The following is a 19573-nucleotide window of genomic DNA, read 5'->3' on the forward strand; positions in this document are numbered from 1 at the left end:
GGGATCAAAATATTTGCTTAGGTTTTAAGGGACAGTTCACCCTAAAATCAGAAATCCATAGTTTTCCTCTTACCTGTAGTGCTCGTCCTCCTTGGCTGAGCTGTAACTGTAGCTAACCGATACTGCTAGCTCATGTGCGGTGACATGTTAGGCAGGTGTGGTTCAATAGAAATAAATCTCTAGCTCCTACATGAAACTCACAACAAAGTCTGTGGATTATCTGGAGTTACCGGCTCATGATTTCTGGAAAGAGGCATTTCTTGTCTTGTATTTTTGGTCGCTTTGAGCACCACAAGCTAAATTCCATCTAGTTCAAATGTATTCAACAGAAGGCAGACATATCCATGGACAATATCTCCAACACTGGGCAACTCATGCCAATGCAATCAAGATTGATAAATAGCACTACAGGGAAGACTTAAAATATTTTTGATTTGAGTGTGACAGTCTCTTGAAGGTAGTGAAGTCAACAGTGTCCATTGAGATATTTCTTTCCTTGGGATCACTTAATTTATGTGTTACTATAATACATTACAGTGCATTGTGTTAAGCTGTTGATACCATTCCCCCATGCTGTAGTTCAATCTTTGAAATACTTTCTGTTCTTTTTACTGGGGGAAAATAACCCCAGAGTGAAGCCTGTTTTTAGGGAGGACTTTTGAACTGAATTCTCCTGCCTGGTGTAATTCTTTAGCAAAGTGGCAGGGATGGGACCATTAACATGGCAAATAGGTTAATTTTAAACTCATCCGGAAACTCTCAGTTGTTGTGCAATGAAATCATTCTATGTTGAAAATGGCCCTCTTACTTAAAAGCCATCACAGGTGCCAGTGGTCTGAACACATCTTGTGCAGCTGGTTGAGACCGAGGCCACGTTCTGAAACGGGGGTGCGGTCTGCCTTTTTATTATCACAAGTTTACATACACGCCTCTGCTGATTAGGCATCACCTGTGACATAGCCACTAAACGAGATTGACACCCATCAAACAAAAGAAAACATATCTCCCTTGTGGCTAACTCCAATATACGTATGTCATAAATCCCACCCCCATGTTAGTGGATAGGACATGGGCGGACAGGATCCTACTGTGACTGGCTGCCTTTGTGTCACCCTTGTGACCATTTTGTGTATTGTGTTGTGTTTGGTGTTTGTTACTGTTTTCCATGTGCTCTATGGTTACTTGTCTGTCATTTGTCTACGCCCATCCCCTTATATAGTCTTCACATCCTGTCTTGTTTGTTTCCCTCCGGTTGTGCTCCCACCTGTTCCCTATTGTGGTGTTAGAGTCCCATCGTTTGTGCTATCACCTGTTCCTCGTTACTGTCTTGTCCAATCCTCTGTCTTTCTGTTGATCGATCTGTGTATTTCTACGCTCCTCTGTTCCTTTGTCTCTTGGCGGTTTCTCTCTCTGTTTTTTTTCCCTGTGCGAGTCCTGTTCATTTGTAGTTGTGTGGTTGTGAGTTTCTACATTGTGGAGTCAAAATGAAGTGTGTTTGTTCTGCACATTTGCCTGAAAGAGTCTTGCATTTGTGTCCTCCTGCTTAACCCTTGACATGGGCCAAATAAAAAAGATCACAGTACACAATAATTTATTTCCCGAAAATGTTTGTTGTCGTTTTGGGTCATTCTTATCACGCTGATGATTGTTCAAGTGTTAATTTCTCTGATAAGTTTGGTTTTTATTACTTATTTGATGCTATGAAACTGTGAAAAAAACGTCATGATTGACAGCCGTGATTGACCCGTGATTGGTGTATATCACAAATGTTCTCAAAGTGGAGTCCAGGGACACCCAGGGGTCCCTAACAACAAGGGGAATACATTATTTTTACTATAATTTCATCCATAAGAAACACAATGATGGATTGTATGAATATTTTGCTTATGGGTTCATTCACTTTTGTTCATAAAACAACTTAAAGCAAAACCTCTATCAGGTAGGGTACGCTGGGACAGAGTCTTATCAGATGGGGGTCCTTGGTCTAATTTGTGTCAGTTTAGGGGTCCTTGGTGTGAAAATGTTTAAGAACCACTGGTCTGGCAGGTGTATGGGCAGGACTTTGATACCGCGGCTCAACCCCCCCAATCACTACTACGCAGACAAAATGACAAGATGGCAGCACTCGTCTTGTGGATATTGGGCTTCACTTTTGTAGAGTTGGAGATAGTGGAAAGGCGTCCATGTTTTTACACAGTCTATGGTAAAGACTATACTATAAAGAAAACAGTAAAAGGAGAAAATCACATCATTGCAGGATCATCCAAAGGAATTGGGTCCAGGAGAAATAAGTTATTCTGTCCTCTCTATCTATCTCCAGACATTCAGCAAAGGTGGTCAAAGCAGCCTCTCAGGTCCTCAGCAGTATGTGGCAGTACAGAGACCTGCGCTCCCTCTACAAGAAGGTAGGATGTAGTACAAACCATGTATTTTTCATCCCACACTGTGTGTGTCCTATTTACCCATCATGTTTCCTGTCACTCTCCACTGCCTGCAGTACTATTTCAATGCAAAAAAAAATGTTTGCATGCCAGATGCCGCTTTCCCTTCTGCCTATTGTCATACACATAAAGTACATTAACTCCAGGGTAAACATTAATATTCTACTTACCGATTTCATGTGCGGTCAAGTATGGCTACTGGCTACAGGTAAGAAACCTACTGTTGATGAAGAATGACTGTGACATTTATCTCTGTAACAATATATCTTATTTAATAATGGATTAATCACAATTTAGTGTGTTGTGATATGAACTGATTTTACCCTGTGAATATGAAATCAAAAGCTGTAATGATTATTTTAACATAAAACCAAAATTTTATTCTAAAACATTCACATTCCCAGCTATCTTGCTGGAAGCATAATGCCATCATACAATTGACACCATCCATTAATTAATTTGTGCTTTGCAAATCTCCTCTGATAGGGGGGCTCTGACATAGTCATTGATGTGTGATGCGAATGAAGTATGTGTGGATACACTGTTGTTTGGAAGAAGCACTTCCGCTAATTATATTAGTTGTTTGACACAGCATCTAAATAATTGAAAAAGTAATTACTATATATGACATTTTGGTCGTGAACTGTCTGAGGACGAACTGTGTTAGATTTTCCTTTTAACTGAAGCAGGTGTTGAGGAAGAGTCTGCTGAAAATGTTGATGTAATGAAGCAATTAAAAAACATACCTGATACACAGTTTAAGTTATCATTTATTCATATTTAAATGGTAAGCTGCATTTTTATGTGAACAGCTGAAGATTTTGGTTTCACCTCTATGTTGTTGGATTCCCAGCTGAAACCTCACTGGATGAATTATGCCTTGTTTCTGGTCAGGACTAATCCTTGTCAGGATTTGCTGTTGTCTCCCAGACTCCCAGAATTTGAAGCGTTGCTAAGCTTACCTAATTCCATCCTGCAATCAACAGCTTAGCTCGACATTGCCAATGCATGCCACAAGCTACCACTGTCAGTCAGCAGTTTGTGTAGTTTACTGTGATGATTTGATGTTCACAAAATATAAAAATGGGAAATGAAACCTCTGTATATCACTTTAACAACTGTGAGATGCTTTTATCATCACTTTGAAATCCTGCTTTTTGCAACACTTGAAATAGGACACAAACCGGTCCATGTCACAAATGCTCTCAACTGGGTGAGATATACATTATGTACCTCAAAGAAAGTACGAGTAGCTGTACTCTACAGTACATGAATCAAGCTGTAGCTACTGGTGCTGGTTGAAGTGGCTAAAGAGAGAGAAGTCAAGTTCATTTTGTCATTAAATGACCAAATTAGATCTCCTTCTAAACAACCTCGGTGTTATTTATTCAGCAGATATTGGTTTGGAGAATGGCCACTGTAATCTGTGTGGTTTAAGGCGTGTGTGTATGTGTGTGTGTGTGTGTGTGTTTTGGCCTTGGGGTCAGACATAACTACCTCCAAACAGAAGAATAATGGAGTTCAGCTGGGTACCATCACAACTGAGCAACAGTGTTTACAGACGCGGACAATCAATAACTTTGTGTTATTCTCTAGCCTGTTGTTATTTTACCAATGTATATACACACACACACGCAAGCTAATATTGATGCCAACGGTTATTAAGCCCATCATGAAGACCGACTGGTGGAAATGCTCCTGGCAACCATGAAACTGTAGCTCATTAACACAGTAGCTAACGTGTAGCTTACAAAGAATGGCACAAACAAACAGAGAACTAGTATAGTGTGTGTGTGTGTGTGTGTGTGTTGCTCCTACAAAGACACACTATTTTCTCTCTCTTTCTCCCTCCCTCACACAAACACACACTGTTAAGAACCACTTTTCTTCTCCTCTGGCTGTTTTGTTTCTTTTCAAATGACAAACACCCACACACTCCTCCTACTTGATCAAAGCAATGGCAGACGTTCTGTATCTTTCACTTGTCAGTAATGAGTGTTGTTGAGTTAATATCTGCCACCAAGGTTATCTGATTTGAGAAGCATAATCAACAAGTTTCAGCAAGATATGTAGAACTATTAAGTAACACATTTATTGATTTATTTGTGATGAATGTGTGTGTGTATGCAGGTATTCATTAGTGAACAGTTATATATAAACACGTACAGTATAATCTAATGCTGAACAATGCTACAGCCCTGCGACAAATGACCCCTTATCATAAGCAGTTAGAGTTGACCACCTTTTGCAGCCCTATTTTGTGGAAGTGTTGGATTTCATTGCATTATGCTATAATGAGGTGTCCGTTTTATTTTTGGGGGTTTTGGGACAGATATTTATATTATTCAGTATTTTCCTATATTCCAATTTTAATGTGAAATCTTTGTTGGAAGACATTCAACAGAACACCAAGAGAGATTATTTGAGAACTACAACATGATTCACTTCAACAAGTCATTTTATATTGTGTGGCACTTCAAGGAGGTTGTCAAACCTCTTAACAAGCAACCTAAAACAACAAGAGGGATTATTCTTTACACTAGTGAAATCTGTGTAAAGAAATAGCTTTTAATGTGGCTATGCATTAGAAATTTTGCCTGAAATCCAGACCCGAATCCGAGAGCGTTAAGGGTCTGGCCTCAAGTGGTGAAAGTTGCCCATCTCAAGGGGCGCCACTAAGCGTGTATTTGAAAATCTCACTGCCTGCTATTGGATAACACTTCAACCAATCACAACAATACACAGGGTGACGTATCCAGAGCCCCATACGCTTAGCTACCAGCGGCGCTAACTGGTAAATTAAACTGTTGCTATCTGTTTAGCTCGTCTCTGGCCCGCCTATAACAGATACACCGATGTGATTGGTGCAGCTCGGCAACAAGGGTATAGTTAATGGACAGCCTTACTCGATGCCAGAGCAAATTCGTACTGTGCTCTTGCAAGAACTGTGGATTTCCAGGGTATTAGAAACAGGTTAAAAATTTTTTTACACCAAATGATATTTTGTTCCACCTGTTTTTAGAGACAAACAAAAAGCCTTCAACCCTTCTTTCATGTTGATTTTGTTGGCTCTTTGTCCAAGTCCAATACTCCTTTTGATGCAGTCACATGGCATCAGCGTGTCCTCACCTGACCCTAACGACTGTGTCCCTCTCTTCAATCGTCATCCTCTCATCCCCAGTATTGTACTGAACAGTATTCCCATGTGGCCCAATGGAGCATCATCTGCTGTATACTTCTCTAATCACTACCAGTGGATAGCATTACACTCAACTGAACGGCATAACACTCTATCACACTGATAGAGTGACATGAAGGACTGATAAAGACATGAAGGACATGGGTTTCACATGGTAGCCGAGCCAGACGTATGTTGCTTTATTTCTCAGGATAATTTGCCTCTAGAAGCTTTGTTTGCCGGACCATGATTTCATAAAGACAGATATTATCTTACAGTAAACAACTTGTTTACTGTAAGATTGATGGCTTCACATTTCGAAACAACCAAATTTGTTTTGCATCTGTCTTGATGATGCAAATATTGAAGAGAAAGATAACGCAAAGATAATGGAATTCTACTACTTTTCCACTGCCCATCAGCAAAAACAAATGCATCCGTCATCTCTAAATTGAAAGAAGATATCTGCGGTCTGTCCTGTTGTAACATCCACCTGTACTTCATCGTAATCTTCAAACAATCAATATCTTGTAATCCAGTTAAATTGTTGCTGTTATCTTGAACAACTTTTATTAAATGCAGCAAGAACAGTTCTCAAACACTTCTCTTCCTCACACTTTTTAAGCATTTCTTTTAGGAATGCTGCTGCATCCAACAGTCACTCTAAAACTTCCTTTTAAAAGCTGATGGATGCCATACCTTACTACTTACTTCCTAAGTTTCATGAACACAGCCTGGTCAGTGACAAACCAGCCTAATTTATTTTCAGTAACTGTGGCAATTGTTGCGATAGATGATCCACACTTTGACTTTATCACACAAGTCCAGAGCTTGCCATAATAATACATAAGTGCTAGTATCCCTGCATGACGCATTAGGTCATGGGTGTTAGGTGCAGCATAAAGCCTGTTAGCCTCCAATCCAAACATGGATTAGCATAGACGAGAGTAGAGTTGGATGTCTCTGCCAAATGTTTGTGAGCAAAAGAGAAGGGGAAGAAATACAGAGCAGCAAAATAGGAGAAAGTAAGAGTGAAGTGAGATGAATTCTTGAACTTTATTGAAGTTCTAAAATAAGCACGCTTGTGTGTTGAAAAGAGGAGGAAAGTGTTGGGTCAATAATGAGTCAGTTTGAGCTGTGTTGGCAAAGAGTTGTTTGCTTTGAAGTCTTGAAGTAATGAGAGCATTTTGAAACACACTTTCCAACTGTGTGGAAGTTATGGGCGTGGGTACACATGCCTGTTTGTGTGTGTTTGTGGTGTGTCTTTGAAAATGTGTGTTTTTTCAATTTGCAGTAAGAAGAGTTAATCACTTCCTACAGCAGTTCAATGGGAGCAGTCTGGGCAGAGAGAGAGAGAGAGAGACAGGTAGAAAGACAAGAGAAATTGCAACAAAACAGGGGGCTGGGCTGCCCAGCAGTTTTTGAACGCAGTAAAACGTTGAGGGCCCATAAATAAACAGTAACTCGGTTTGAAAATAGCATCTGAGATGACTGCCTGAGATCAGTGGTGCAGCAGTCATTAATAAACCAAAGACCAAATCTGTGTGTAGCAACACTAGCCTCGCCTTTAGGATAAATCATGTATAATAGTCTCCAGAGTGCAGTAAAACTCTACTTTTACCCAAGTTTATTTGGATTATTTGACAGGATGTTTCCTCATTGAGTGTGTGTGTGTGTGTGTGTGTGTGTGTGTGTGTGTGTGTGTGTGTTTGTGGGTGTTTCATCTACAAATCATTGAAGGGAAGCCACAGGTCATCTTTTAAGTACACAACAAATGTGCAGTTCTGTTAGTCAGGGGATTTCTAGAGAAAACAAGGTCTTAAAACACGGTCACTTTGTAAATAAACCTATTCTTAATAGGACCAGAAGGACCAAACACTCCATCTCACTCACAGAAACATATGCTCTCCCTCTCTCTCAATCAAACACATGAGCTAATCACTGAATTTCATACTGTATATTCTCACATTTACACTTTGTCATATTCCCGTTCAATGCAGTTGCTTGAGAAATTATCTAGCTTGGACAGAGGCACACACACACACACACACACACACACACACACACACACACACACACGCACAAACACACACGCACACACACACACACACACACACACATGCACACATATCATCATATCACACACATACATTACTCAACACACACACACACATCACAGAAACAGATACACACACATATGACAGATGGGGTTCAGGGTCAGAGAGATTGCTGTGTTTGTCAAACGTGTGACATATTTACAATATGTTCCAGGGATGTGTAATTCAGTATGTGGGTGTGTTTGAGTAATTGAGATATTTGTGTGTGATGTGTATGTGTGAGGTCATTGACTGCACAGCATAGGCCTCTGCAGGATTATTGCACAAAAAATTTTTCAGTACAGAGTACGTTTGAAAGAACTGTTGAACCTTTTTTTTTACTGACAAAGGTAAAGCTGTTAAAGTACAATCATCTGATCGTAACAAAAACAAGCATAATTAAATAGGTGCTCTAAGTAAAATACTTTATTGTATTTTGTATTTTACAAATGCTTGTGTTCATATGCAGTGTATATATGTTTTCTTTATGTGGTTTGCACAGTTTCACATTTAAATTTGATTGTTCAATTTGATTATGAGCCTGCTGGTATTACTTCTTACATTTGTAGCTCAAACACAAAGTGCTTTCAAAGATTTGTTGCAAGACTAAAATGGTGAGATGCTCTTGGTCTAGAGGCAGTTAAAATGAATCCCTAATCCACTGCCATATAGCGTGAATAAGAAAAGTTAGCCAGAAGCAGGCTCTATGTTTAGCCTGGTTTCGCTCTTATGTTAACCTGTATTGGACAGTGAGAGACAGGGAGAGGAGAGATGGGGGTGTGTGGAGGTAGCCTGTCTCAGTGAAATGGCCAGTAACAGGTTTTTTTTTAGAGCTACAGCACACTCTTATGGTGTTTTGGGCCATTTATAACAAGTGCAAAAATATAATAAAGGTAATTTCCTAAAACAGCAGAACCACAAGCAACAAAAAATATTTTTTTAAAAAGAATGCAAAGGTCAGAGGCACATCCTTCCACTGAAGACAGATGGGTCACGTGTGAGTGAAGCGTTACTGTAAATCTGAGTGTGAAATGAGTGAGAAAAAGAGAGAGATAGAGAGAGGGAGAAAGGGATTGAAAGACTGAAAAAAATGACAATGTTCAGTGGTGGACAAGTCCCAGAAGGGAGCCACTACTCATGTGTAACCTTTTACAATTTTTACCATAATTGCTGTCCGGCATGAGTGCCGCCAGACAGACACACACACACACACACACACACACACACACACATACACACACTCACTCATTTGTTGGGGCCGTAATCGCTTTTTACCTTGCAGTCCCACGACCTTCAACTTACCATTCAGTGATGGTGAAAGCAACAGACAAAATGGTTGCCTAGCAACCGGTTCTCTTTTTTTCTCCCATTTTTACTGTCATTTTTACAGTAGGGGCTGAAAGGAGGTTTAGCGATTGTTAGAGAGTGTGAGAGAGGAAGAAGAGTTGGGTGGAAGGAGAAGGCAAACAGGTGAGAATCAGAGCGAGCAGGTGGGAGCTGATGTCTACATCTGTGGGTATATACTGTAATAGCGTACAATGTAAGGTTTCACAGTACACTCTGACGCTCAACAAGGTTTACACCTTGGATGTGGTGCACAATGATGCAAAAAAAGCCATTATCTGATTTTTTTCCCATATGAAAGTTTGAGGTTGATTTAATATTTATTGAACCCATTATATCTCTCTGACTGGCTGGTGGGCCAGATTAATCCCAAACTAATGCGGTGCAACCAATCATTGGATTGCCCAAATTTACCAAGTTTGCCATGCTGAATTATGGGCATTCATGGGTTTGACAAGCTGATAGAGAACATAAAGTGTAAGACATTGTGGAATTTTTCCAACCTTGACTTTACCCAAGAAAGACGGAAGAATAGACACAGGCATAACGTTCACTAATTTATGTGAAGATATACAGTCATTTTAATACATTTTTAAATATTCTCTTCTATACGCTTTTCTCTGATTATGATCATTCTGGCGACCTTAATCATTGTAAAGTTGAACTGTTCCTGAAGTTGCTTGTGAGCCACATTTATAGACAGTAGAGTGCAAACATCACTGATTGCAAAATACATTCATCATTCAAAATTCATTGACTGTGGTCGTTTGAGTTGACAGTTTGACAGTGTCCAAGTGCACAGCGAACCCAGTGCTCCATAACCAGGTTACATGGTTTATAATGAGCTGTGTTGAGGGGGGGGGGGGGGGAGAAAGAGTGTAAAACTAGGTGAATGAGAAGACAGAAGGAGTGGTGGATAAATAGATGAAGTGGAAAGGAGGGAACGGCAGACACGTGAAGAGTGCTACTTTTGAACTTCTATACGGCAGAGGATCCAGTTTTCCTTCTTTTCATTAGTCCTAGGAAATAGGAGTCAGGGCAGGACAAGATACTGCGTTCAGTCTAGCCTACTTCTCTCCCTCTCTCTGGCTGTCTCTCATTATCTCTCTCCTCCTTTTGCTGCCTTTACTCTACTGTCATTACTCTCCCTGCTTATTCCTCCTCCTCCTTCCTCGTATTACTTTCTGTCATCTTTTGTGTTTCTCAGCTTCCCGTCTGTCCCTCCTCCCCGTTTCTGCCTTATCTCCTCCATCTTTCAGTCATCTCATTCTCCTCCCCTCTGTCGCCTCCTCTCCAGACTACACATCTCCCATGTACTCGCAGTCACCACATCCAAACCAGTTTTCCCACAGCTGAGGCGAGGCGCCCAGACAGTAAAGCTATGATAGAACATATCTGCATTATCTTTTGTCTCATGGCCCTTGTGCTTTTGCTTTCAGAGGTACCCAATCATTTCAATGTTAACTTGAATTTGGTCCCAGCCCTGTGCTTGTTGGTGACTCTTATCCATTTTTTATAAAACAGGGCTTTGGCAGTTATTATGATTGTGGAGTTGTTAGTGGTATTATTTTTTTTCTTTAAGGACAGTGGGATATTCACTAAACTCATTGATTCAAGTGTGTTAATTTGTGGTGTGTAAACTGTTGTATGTGCACGTGTGGGTGGTGTGTTTTCGTCAGTGTCCTTTAGTGTCAGAATACATTTTCCGCTCGCCCTCTTCTGGCTGGTAAACTCAAGAGGAGAGGAGAAGAGGGTTTTTTTGTGTGAAATGTCCAGAAATTTATACACACAACTGCTGTTTTTGGCAGATAACCATGACAACAAGGAGACATTCTTTCCCCTCGTTGCCGATAAGAATATTTGGTTATTTAAAAATCCGATATGCTGAAATATTTGCTGATATATATATATATACATCGTTTTTCTGAAATCCAGAAACTGGTTACAAAACATAAAGAAATTTCAACAACGTTAGTTGTTTGTAGGTATTTTTGAGTTCTCACTAAAATAATATGATAATAATTTGTTTTATTGTCACAACAGAACTAGGAACATTAAAATATATTAAAGTTCTGATAAATAAAATATTTAAAAAAAAACTTAAGATATGAAACTTAAAGTCCTTTGAACAAAAACACATTAATAAAAAAAATCAGTGTTGCCAGCAGGGACGTTGTAGAGCGCCCTCTGGTGGACAAACTATGCAACACCAACGCTCATAACATGGTTGAGAGTCCGTTTTTAATTTTTAAAAATACATTTATCAGTATCATTTATTTGTCTTTATAAATAATTCTGATGAACAAATGTAAAAAAAAAAAAAAGAAGCTTAATATCGGCCAAATAATTGGCCTGCCAATATCTCGGTCGGGCTCTATTTCTGAATCATTGTCATCAGTAACGTACAAGGATTAACAGTCATTCATGCCCGACTTAATGCAGGAACAACACATTAATTAATGCATCAATTAAGGTATTTTAATCATCATGATTTATGATATTTTAAGGATGTTCATGTCTTCTTCAAAAAACTGACCAGTCACAGCATTATACATAAATTCTTTAGCGGATTATAGTGTTTTAATCATGGTTAACTAAACATTACTTCTTCATTACTTCATCATAAAGTGCTGACCTGGTCCATTGTTAACATTGTTAAATTAGATATGATTAATGGAGGCATAGCATTAAGACTATTAAGATTTAAAGAAGTGGGTTGGCAACATGATTTTGAGGTAACTACATTGACACAAAATACAGTATACTGCAGATGCATTTTTATAGATGCGTTACCCACAACAACATAAGGCACTTAAGTAATGCTCAACCAAGTAGGATATTTATGAATTTTACATTTTACTTACTTCTGTCTGAACACAAGAAATGTCTTGACCAATGTTTGTATTTGTTATTATCATTAATCATATCTTATTTATCAATGATAAAGATGGACAAGGTCAGCACTTTATTTGAAGGGCCAAAAAATATTACGTTGGGATCACTGATTGAGGGTAAGTAATAAAATACATACATTCCTGCCATATAAAATAAGCCTTCGCTCTCATCACTGATATGTTTTTGTTTGAAATATTTACAGGGAAAGTGACTATGTTACTGGAGACCTCTTTTGTACTAATCTTTGTAATGTTTTGTACTGTAAAAACAAAAGAATAAACACTTTACCAACTCAATATTGGATTTTGTGTTTGTGCAGTTACCACAAATGGTAAGTAATTTCTTCTCTGTTTTTGTGTGTTTTGTGTTGCAGGATGGCTACTCCCAGTATCACTTTGTGGGCTCTGCCTCAACGATAGAGAGAGACAGACAGAGGCCCTACTCATCCTCACGAACTCCCTCCGTCTCCCCTGTCAGGACGTCCCCAAATAACCGCTCTGGTGAGGAACATTTGACACTTACAATAGAGAGATTTTGTGTGTGTGTGTGTGTGTGTGTGTGTGTTTCGTTTTTGTACCAAGACTCTCTTAACAACCAGTTTCAGCTTAAGACCTTCCAAATAAGGGCAATTTTGCAAAGATTTGCCTAAAGGTGTTTATTCAACTTTAGAGTTAGATTTAGGCTAATGAAATCTCACACGGGCAGACATCTGGCTCAGCAATATCACTGGGGTCTTGAGAAGTTCAGATGTAGAAGTTAGTTTTAAAGGGACAGATAGTGGACTGTCATTACCCCACAAATGCAGGAGGAAATGAGACTAGAGCTAAGTCTACTGAAACAGAAAAGTAGACAAGGACAATTTCCATGCCTGGTGTTTTCTAACAGCCTGCCTGCTTTAGCGTTTCAAGGTCTTGTCATTGCTATAGATATGGTTCAAGGCTTGAAGCAAGAGAAGGGGGCGGAGGTTATTTATTGTATGTTCTTGTTTGATTTAGTTTCACTTCCTATGTCAGCATTTTGGGAATATGTGGCAGGGTAGGTATTAAAGCATTATGCTATTACGTTATTCATATCACTCTGTGTGTTGAAGCTCCACCACACAATGAGATAAAATTAATTGTTATTATTATTTCTTTATATTTAGTTTATTTAAATTGAACATAAATAGAAATGTAAAAGGTTCAAGGTTTCACTTTATTCTAGACTTGGTGCAGTAAGACATTCTTGTTCTTATCTTACCTTGAGACAAAATATCCCCCAAGTTAGGGAATAAGTTTAGTCTAACAAAAAGTGCAAGCATACAACTAACTATGTCGATGTACATGAATGTGGGACATGAGTACAACCAGAAGGTACAGGTCATTAATGGAATTTGAATATGCTGTAATTTAAACATTAGCCTGTAGCATCAACATTTACCAGACGATCGGTCTTTACATCACGGCTAAATAGCTATTAGCGTCAGTGCTCACTACCCCAACGGCTTTCAGGCTGTAAAGCATGCTTATCGTTAGCCTTTAGCTTGAGCCCATTGGCCTTCATGCTTAGTAAAGGGCGCATTAGCATTAGCTGTTAGCATCAGTAGTAGGGGAGCCTTTAGCTGTGCTTTCTCCACACCGGGCTTAGCAAGCTGATGAGGCAGAAAAGTACTTTTCCTTCCTCCCGGCTTAGAGAGGTCTTCAAGGACCCAGCTAACAGGGAGAGAGAGACGGAGGGAGTGAGAGAAGAGGGGTGTGTGTGTGTGTGTGTGTGTGTGTGTGTGTGTGTGTGTGTGTGGAGACAGAGGAAGAGGGAGGGATGAGATAAACAGAGAGGATAAAGAGAGAAAGCAAGGAGGCAAGAAGAATTAGGGATTGAGGGATGGTTAATGCAATGCAGTGAGGAGGAAGTGAAGGGTGAGGATTTGACTTTGGCAAGCAAAATTTAAAATAAGGAGTTTTGAGAAAATTGTGGATGTATGTAGTATAGTGAAGGAGGTGGGGAGGGATGGCTTGAAATGACATCATCTTCTTTGCTGCTCCTCCCCTCTCTTCACTACTCGCGTCCCCCTTTGGCTTTCCAGTCGTCCGCCCCTTCTCGTTCACCCGTTTCATTCTTCTCCTCCGCCTCCTCTTTGCGGTAATCCTACTTTCTTCTCACCTCTCCCTCTGATCTCTCACTCTTTACAGACTGCTTCATTGCGTGCGCGCATGCACACACACACACACACACACACACACACACACACACACTTATCTGTATCTCCTCTCTGCATATGCTCCAGACAGCAATCCGGCCCCTTAGAGATGGATCAAAGCCGAAGGAGTAATGATGGCGTGCAGGCACACTGGGAGAGGAGAAGTGAAAGAGTTAGTGTAAGGAAAGAGTGGTGAAACTGTGAAAGAGATAGAGAGGAGTAGGAGAGGTTGCACGCCGCAGAGGATGACAGAGAGACAGAGGGAGAAACAAAGGCGGAGAGAGACCTTTGCATCCATCACGGCCCCCACAGGGTCCTGCTGTGTTTTGCGCTGATAGAACGAGGCTCCAAGCCTCTCACATGCAGCAGTTACAAGCCAGGTCCCCACGGTAACCGTAACCAGTAGTGATGGCACTCTGTCTGGGGGTGTCTTTGACAGGTTTGCACATCCACCTTAATAGAATCCGCGGCAGGGGTGACAAATGCTAAAAATTAAATATCAAAAGTGTCAAAACATTATAAAAGCCTGTAGCTCCTGTCTCCCCTCTTTCTCTTGCATTACTAAATGTCTGTTATTTCATTCACCACAACCAAGTAATCACTAGTATTATAGATTTGTGTGTGTGCAGATAAAATGCAGGAAAAGCTTGGGAACAGATAAGAGGTTAGAAAGCCCTTTTCTTTTTATTGTCAAATATTGAAAGGTCGGATAAAAAAGTTAGTTTGTTAGTATTCAAATAGATAAAGTAAGATTCTAAGGCATTCCAAAAATTCCTTTAAAAGCCTTTATTTTCTCTCTGGCTGGTCACATTTGTAAGTGTTTTGTCTCACTGCTATTATCTTTGTATAGGAGAACAGCCAAATAGAACAAAGGCTTTTTATACAGATTTTTGGCGGGCCTTACATCTGGAGCTTTCCATTAACTGTGTGTTTTTGTGTGTGTGTGTGAGTGTTCACATACTGTATTGAGTATTGATGCATGTGTTTCTCTCCAGCAGCTACAGTCCCACAGTTGTCTGCAATTCTCAAAGTTAGGTTGTACAAGTCCAAAGAGCTAAATTTTAGAATGTGCTTCACATCTGTGGGTATGGATTTTGGCAAATCAATGTGTCAAGATAAAATGCACTTAGTAAGCCCTTCAAGTATGCTATAAAGGGATTACATTGTGGCATGCTGAGTATATGTTTGTGTCTAAGAAAGAGGGGAGAAGACATTGCATGTACTATGTGTGCTGGGTCTGTCCTCACCTTGTATGGGTGCACACAGGCGTGTGTGCGGTGATGCATTCATCTGTGTAAAATAGATCCAGTCCGAAAGCTTGAGAAAGTGACAGACATAGGAGAAGAACTGTGAGGTTTGAAGACCTAAAATAGCTTTGAAATTACAATAGTGTTTGTGAAGAAATCAGCCATCACGTTCTGCTGTACTGTAAAGTTAAAACACACACACACACACATACACAAAAATAGGACTGCATTGGCCAACTACACACCTTGAATCACTTGTAACCATAGACTCACTGTGTACAATATAGACATAGTCTCCGTGACATCACCTATAGGTTTCTGAAGAGCCAAAGTGAAGGCCAAAGTGGGTGGCTCCCAGTTGCCCTAGCTATCCCCATCTTTGCAGTGCCTGACTTCGCTTACTGTAACTCCCGGCTAGTTGAAAAATGGGCAAAGAGGTGTAGTATGGATGGAGCTGAGGCGGGCGGGCCGCATGACTAGTGGTTACGTTTCAATCACGACATTGTTCAAGTAAACCTTTGTCAGGACAAAAGAAAAAGGCCTTTCTTTATGATGGTACGATGTCTAGTGTACAGTTGCGTAGTGTGCCACGAGCACAATTGAGCTAACTGCTGCTCTCTCTGTTTATATATATATATATATATATATATATATATATATATATATATATATATCTTGTATATGTATCTTGTCCTGCCCTATCTACAGCCATGGATAAAAAGGAATTCACTGTAGATCTAAAAAAAGCCTTTGACACAATTAACAAACTATTATATATAATAATATACAATTAACAAACTATTATATATTATATATATATGACCAAATTGGAAAAATATGGGATTAGTATTGAAAGTTACATGTGGGGACCCACAAGGATCAGTGCTGGGTCCAAAATTGTTTCTATTGTACATAACTTACATTTGTAATGTTTATAAAATATTAAATTTGGTTTTGTTTGCTGATGACACCGATTGGTTTTGATCTGACAAAAACCTTGGGTAGTTTTTGGATAGAGTGGAAACTGAACTTGACTCTTTAAAACGATGGTTTAATTTTAAAAAGCTGTCATTGTACATAAATAAAACTAAATACATAATATTTGGACATCAGAATTTCAAGAATTTTAAACATATTATGTTACATAATATTGAAATAGAAAGAGTATGATAACAGATATCTGGGAGTTATCATTGATCACACGTTAAAACTAAAATATCCATAGCAATTCTGAACAAAACCAAAGATATTCCTAATACAAATTCTTTATATTTATAATTTAAATCTCTCATACTTCCATATATAATTTATGGTGTGGAACTTTTGGGGGAAAAACACATAAATCCATCACAAATCCAATTTTCTTACTTCAAAAGCGTGAATCAAAAAATCCCTTATTTATAACTTAAAGGTACTTAACTTAAGTGCACTTATAGACCTTAAAATAGCATCTCTAATGTACAAAATATATAATAACATGTTGCCAGACTGTGTTCAGAGGCTGTTTCAAATAAGAGAATGTCAATACAAACGGAGGGGAAGCTGTATTTTCAATAAACCAAATAGCAGAACAAATGTAAAACAAAGATGTTTTGTTGTAAGAAGCTAAACTGTGGAATGAATTAGAAATTGACATAAAAAGGTGTAACACAATTAAAAAGTATTTATTATAATTATTTCAACATAAGGTATAAAGTGTGAATACCAGAAGTTGCACAAATTGAATTGGAGTTTTTGTGTTGTACTGGGTTATATAGTGTATTCTTAGTTTCTGTAATTTTCATTTTGTATGAAAGAAGATAATTTCATGTAAAAAGGCTAGGTTTAATAATAAGCTCAGGCTTCAGCCTACACCTTTTTGGTGCTGTTTGTTTCTTGTGTGTGTGTGTGTGTGTGTGTGTGTGTGTGTGTGTGTGTGTGTGTGTGTGTGTGTGTGTGTGTGTGTTTGTGTGTGTGTGTGTGTGTACAACATTAGCGTTGTTGTTGTTGTTGTTGTTGTTTTATTTGATGTCTGTTAATTCTTTTATTTTCGTTTGTGAAAGTAAAAGCAACAATGTTATTTTTTTGCATGTTATTATATGTAATGACAGGTTACAGATGGCAGGATAACATAAATAAACTAAGTTTAACTAATGTGTTGCTTGCCAGTTTTTAGATCTGAATAGTTCACCTGAGCTTTCAACACATAAAGAACAAAAGCAATAAATTGTCTGAACGGAGAAAACATGTACCAGATTGAAATTTGATATTCAAATAATATATCCCAAAACTGGCGTGTGTGAATTCCCAGATGTCCTTTAACATGCTGGAGGTGACCCTTTATGCTGACAGGCTAAATCATGAATAATGACTGTGCAACTTGAAATATCAAGACACACACACACACACACACACTCACACAAATATAAGCTGGCAGAATGTGAACGTACATGCTGTTCAGGGTTTATTGCTCATTATATTGTCAATGTGTGTGTGTGTGTGTGTGTGTGTGTGTGTGTGTGTGTGTGTGTGTGTGTGTGTGTGTGTGTGTGTGTGTGTGTTTAGCGAGCGCTCCAGCCTCCCCCAGAGAGATGATGAGTCTGAAGGAACGCAAGATGGACTACGATTCCACGGCAACCAACGCTGGTTTCCATAGCAACAAAGGAGAGCACACATCCCGAAAAGACGGCATGGCAGGTGCGCGCGTGTATGTGTGTGATGGAGAGACAGAGAAGAATTAAATGATTCTATTTTGTCCCCCTCTTTATCTTTCTTTTTCTTCTATTTTCATTTTCACATTTCTCCCCTCGCTTTCTCCCCTTATCGGTCTTTTTTTGTGACCTCACACTATTTTTCTTCTCCTACTCACACTATTTGATTTTTTACTATCTTTGCAAGACTTTCTTTCCGGTATCTTTCTTTCTCTGCTTTCTCACTATCTTTCCTCTCTCTATGTGTTTCTTTCTCTTCCTTTTTCTCTTCCTTTGTCTGTGTGTCTTTCTATGTATTGGTCTCTTTCCTATTCTTTTTTGGTCTTCCTGGTACAATGTACAGTACATGTGAGCTCGTCGGAGACAGACTAATTGGCAGACTTTTTAGACAAACTGCAGGAAGATTTGGGCTCTAATTTACTAGTTTTGACTAAGCCAGTTGTGGAGTCTTTGAATTATTATTATCATTATTAGCAGAAGTAGTGGTGCTAATCATCTTTATCATATATTTACACAAAGGTGTTGACTTTCTCGATTCTTTCTATCTTCCATCCATACAGTTCAAGTATCCTGCGGGACATCTACGTTGTTCCGAAACTCTTACCTGACCTCCAGTGATGACATTAAGCTAAACCAGGTGAGTAATAAGGGTCTATAAATGTACTGCACACTTGCACGTTTATATGTGCACACAGTCACACACAAGTACAGCAGGTTTGAGCAGTGCACGCGTGTTGTCAGGTCTCTCCTAAATTGGCATATTCTGTCATGACAGGGTGGTTATTAGGAGAGATAGCGGCAGGATGGAAGAGGCTCACACACACATGCACACAAAAGGTGTCTCGCTGTGATAAGAGACACACAGGCAGAGTGTGCAATGGAGACACGCCCTCAGCTCAGGCAGCGTCAAACCGCTACAACCTGAAACCACACCCGACTGCCAGTCGAAATCATGACCTTGGCTAATTGTGCTAATTATTGCTTCTGTTAAATGACTCTGCTGGTGACTAGGGAGGGGTAACAGAAAGCAGCATAGCCTTGGACTAGGAGGATTAGAACTGAAAATGTGTTTGTTTTTTATTATATGTATTATATACAAAATGACTGTATAAGTCCTTTGTTTGGCTACAAAACTTTGGCTTTACCACTGGCAGTTAAACTCTTCTGATTGACTAAAATGAGTGTCTGAGCAAAGGTTTTTTTAAACATATGTTTTCATACATACAGAAACAACTAGCCTATGAAAGTTAGTGTTAGAGATACATTGCCCCCCCTCCAGTACCTGCATGTAGAGTAGAGAACTCTCAGCAGGAGTGTTACCAATTGATTCCTATCTGAGCCTTTTTACCTGCACTGCCTGCCTTTTTAAAACTTTCTCCCCCCATGTGCTGACTCTCTATCTGCTTGTCCCTGCTTTTCTCTCCATCTCTCCACCTTTAACTCCCTTCCCTCCCTGATGACTCTCCATTCTTGCTTGCCGCACCCAACCCCCGTCTACTTCTTCTC

At 39.4% G+C, this 19573-nt stretch overlaps 1 protein-coding gene and 1 long non-coding RNA gene across 6 annotated transcripts in view; one reads left to right on the plus strand and one right to left on the minus strand.

Moving 5' to 3' along the window:
* Positions 1–19573, plus strand: part of ctnnd2a (catenin (cadherin-associated protein), delta 2a) — a 261359-nt gene that overhangs the window by 238955 nt on the left and 2831 nt on the right. For 3 of the 5 annotated variants that reach the window (XM_034862040.1, XM_034862041.1, XM_034862044.1), the window contains 5 exons: positions 2321–2405; positions 12328–12454; positions 17922–18053; positions 18628–18705; positions 19341–19345. In XM_034862040.1, coding sequence (XP_034717931.1) covers positions 2321–2405; positions 12328–12454; positions 17922–18053; positions 18628–18705; positions 19341–19345 — 427 coding nt within the window. The remainder of the gene's footprint in view (positions 1–2320; positions 2406–12327; positions 12455–17921; positions 18054–18627; positions 18706–19340; positions 19346–19573) is intronic. The other 2 variants (XM_034862043.1, XM_034862042.1) reach the window with 2 other exon arrangements.
* LOC117937822 lies at positions 1617–17750 on the minus strand. The gene is made up of 3 exons (XR_004655261.1): positions 17737–17750; positions 4076–4080; positions 1617–1706 (listed from the first exon to the last, which is right to left on the minus strand). It is a non-coding gene; the product is annotated as an uncharacterized LOC117937822 (long non-coding RNA).

The sequence above is a fragment of the Etheostoma cragini genome, chromosome 22, assembly GCF_013103735.1.
Source record: "Etheostoma cragini isolate CJK2018 chromosome 22, CSU_Ecrag_1.0, whole genome shotgun sequence".
NCBI classification, from domain to species: Eukaryota; Metazoa; Chordata; class Actinopteri; order Perciformes; family Percidae; genus Etheostoma; species Etheostoma cragini.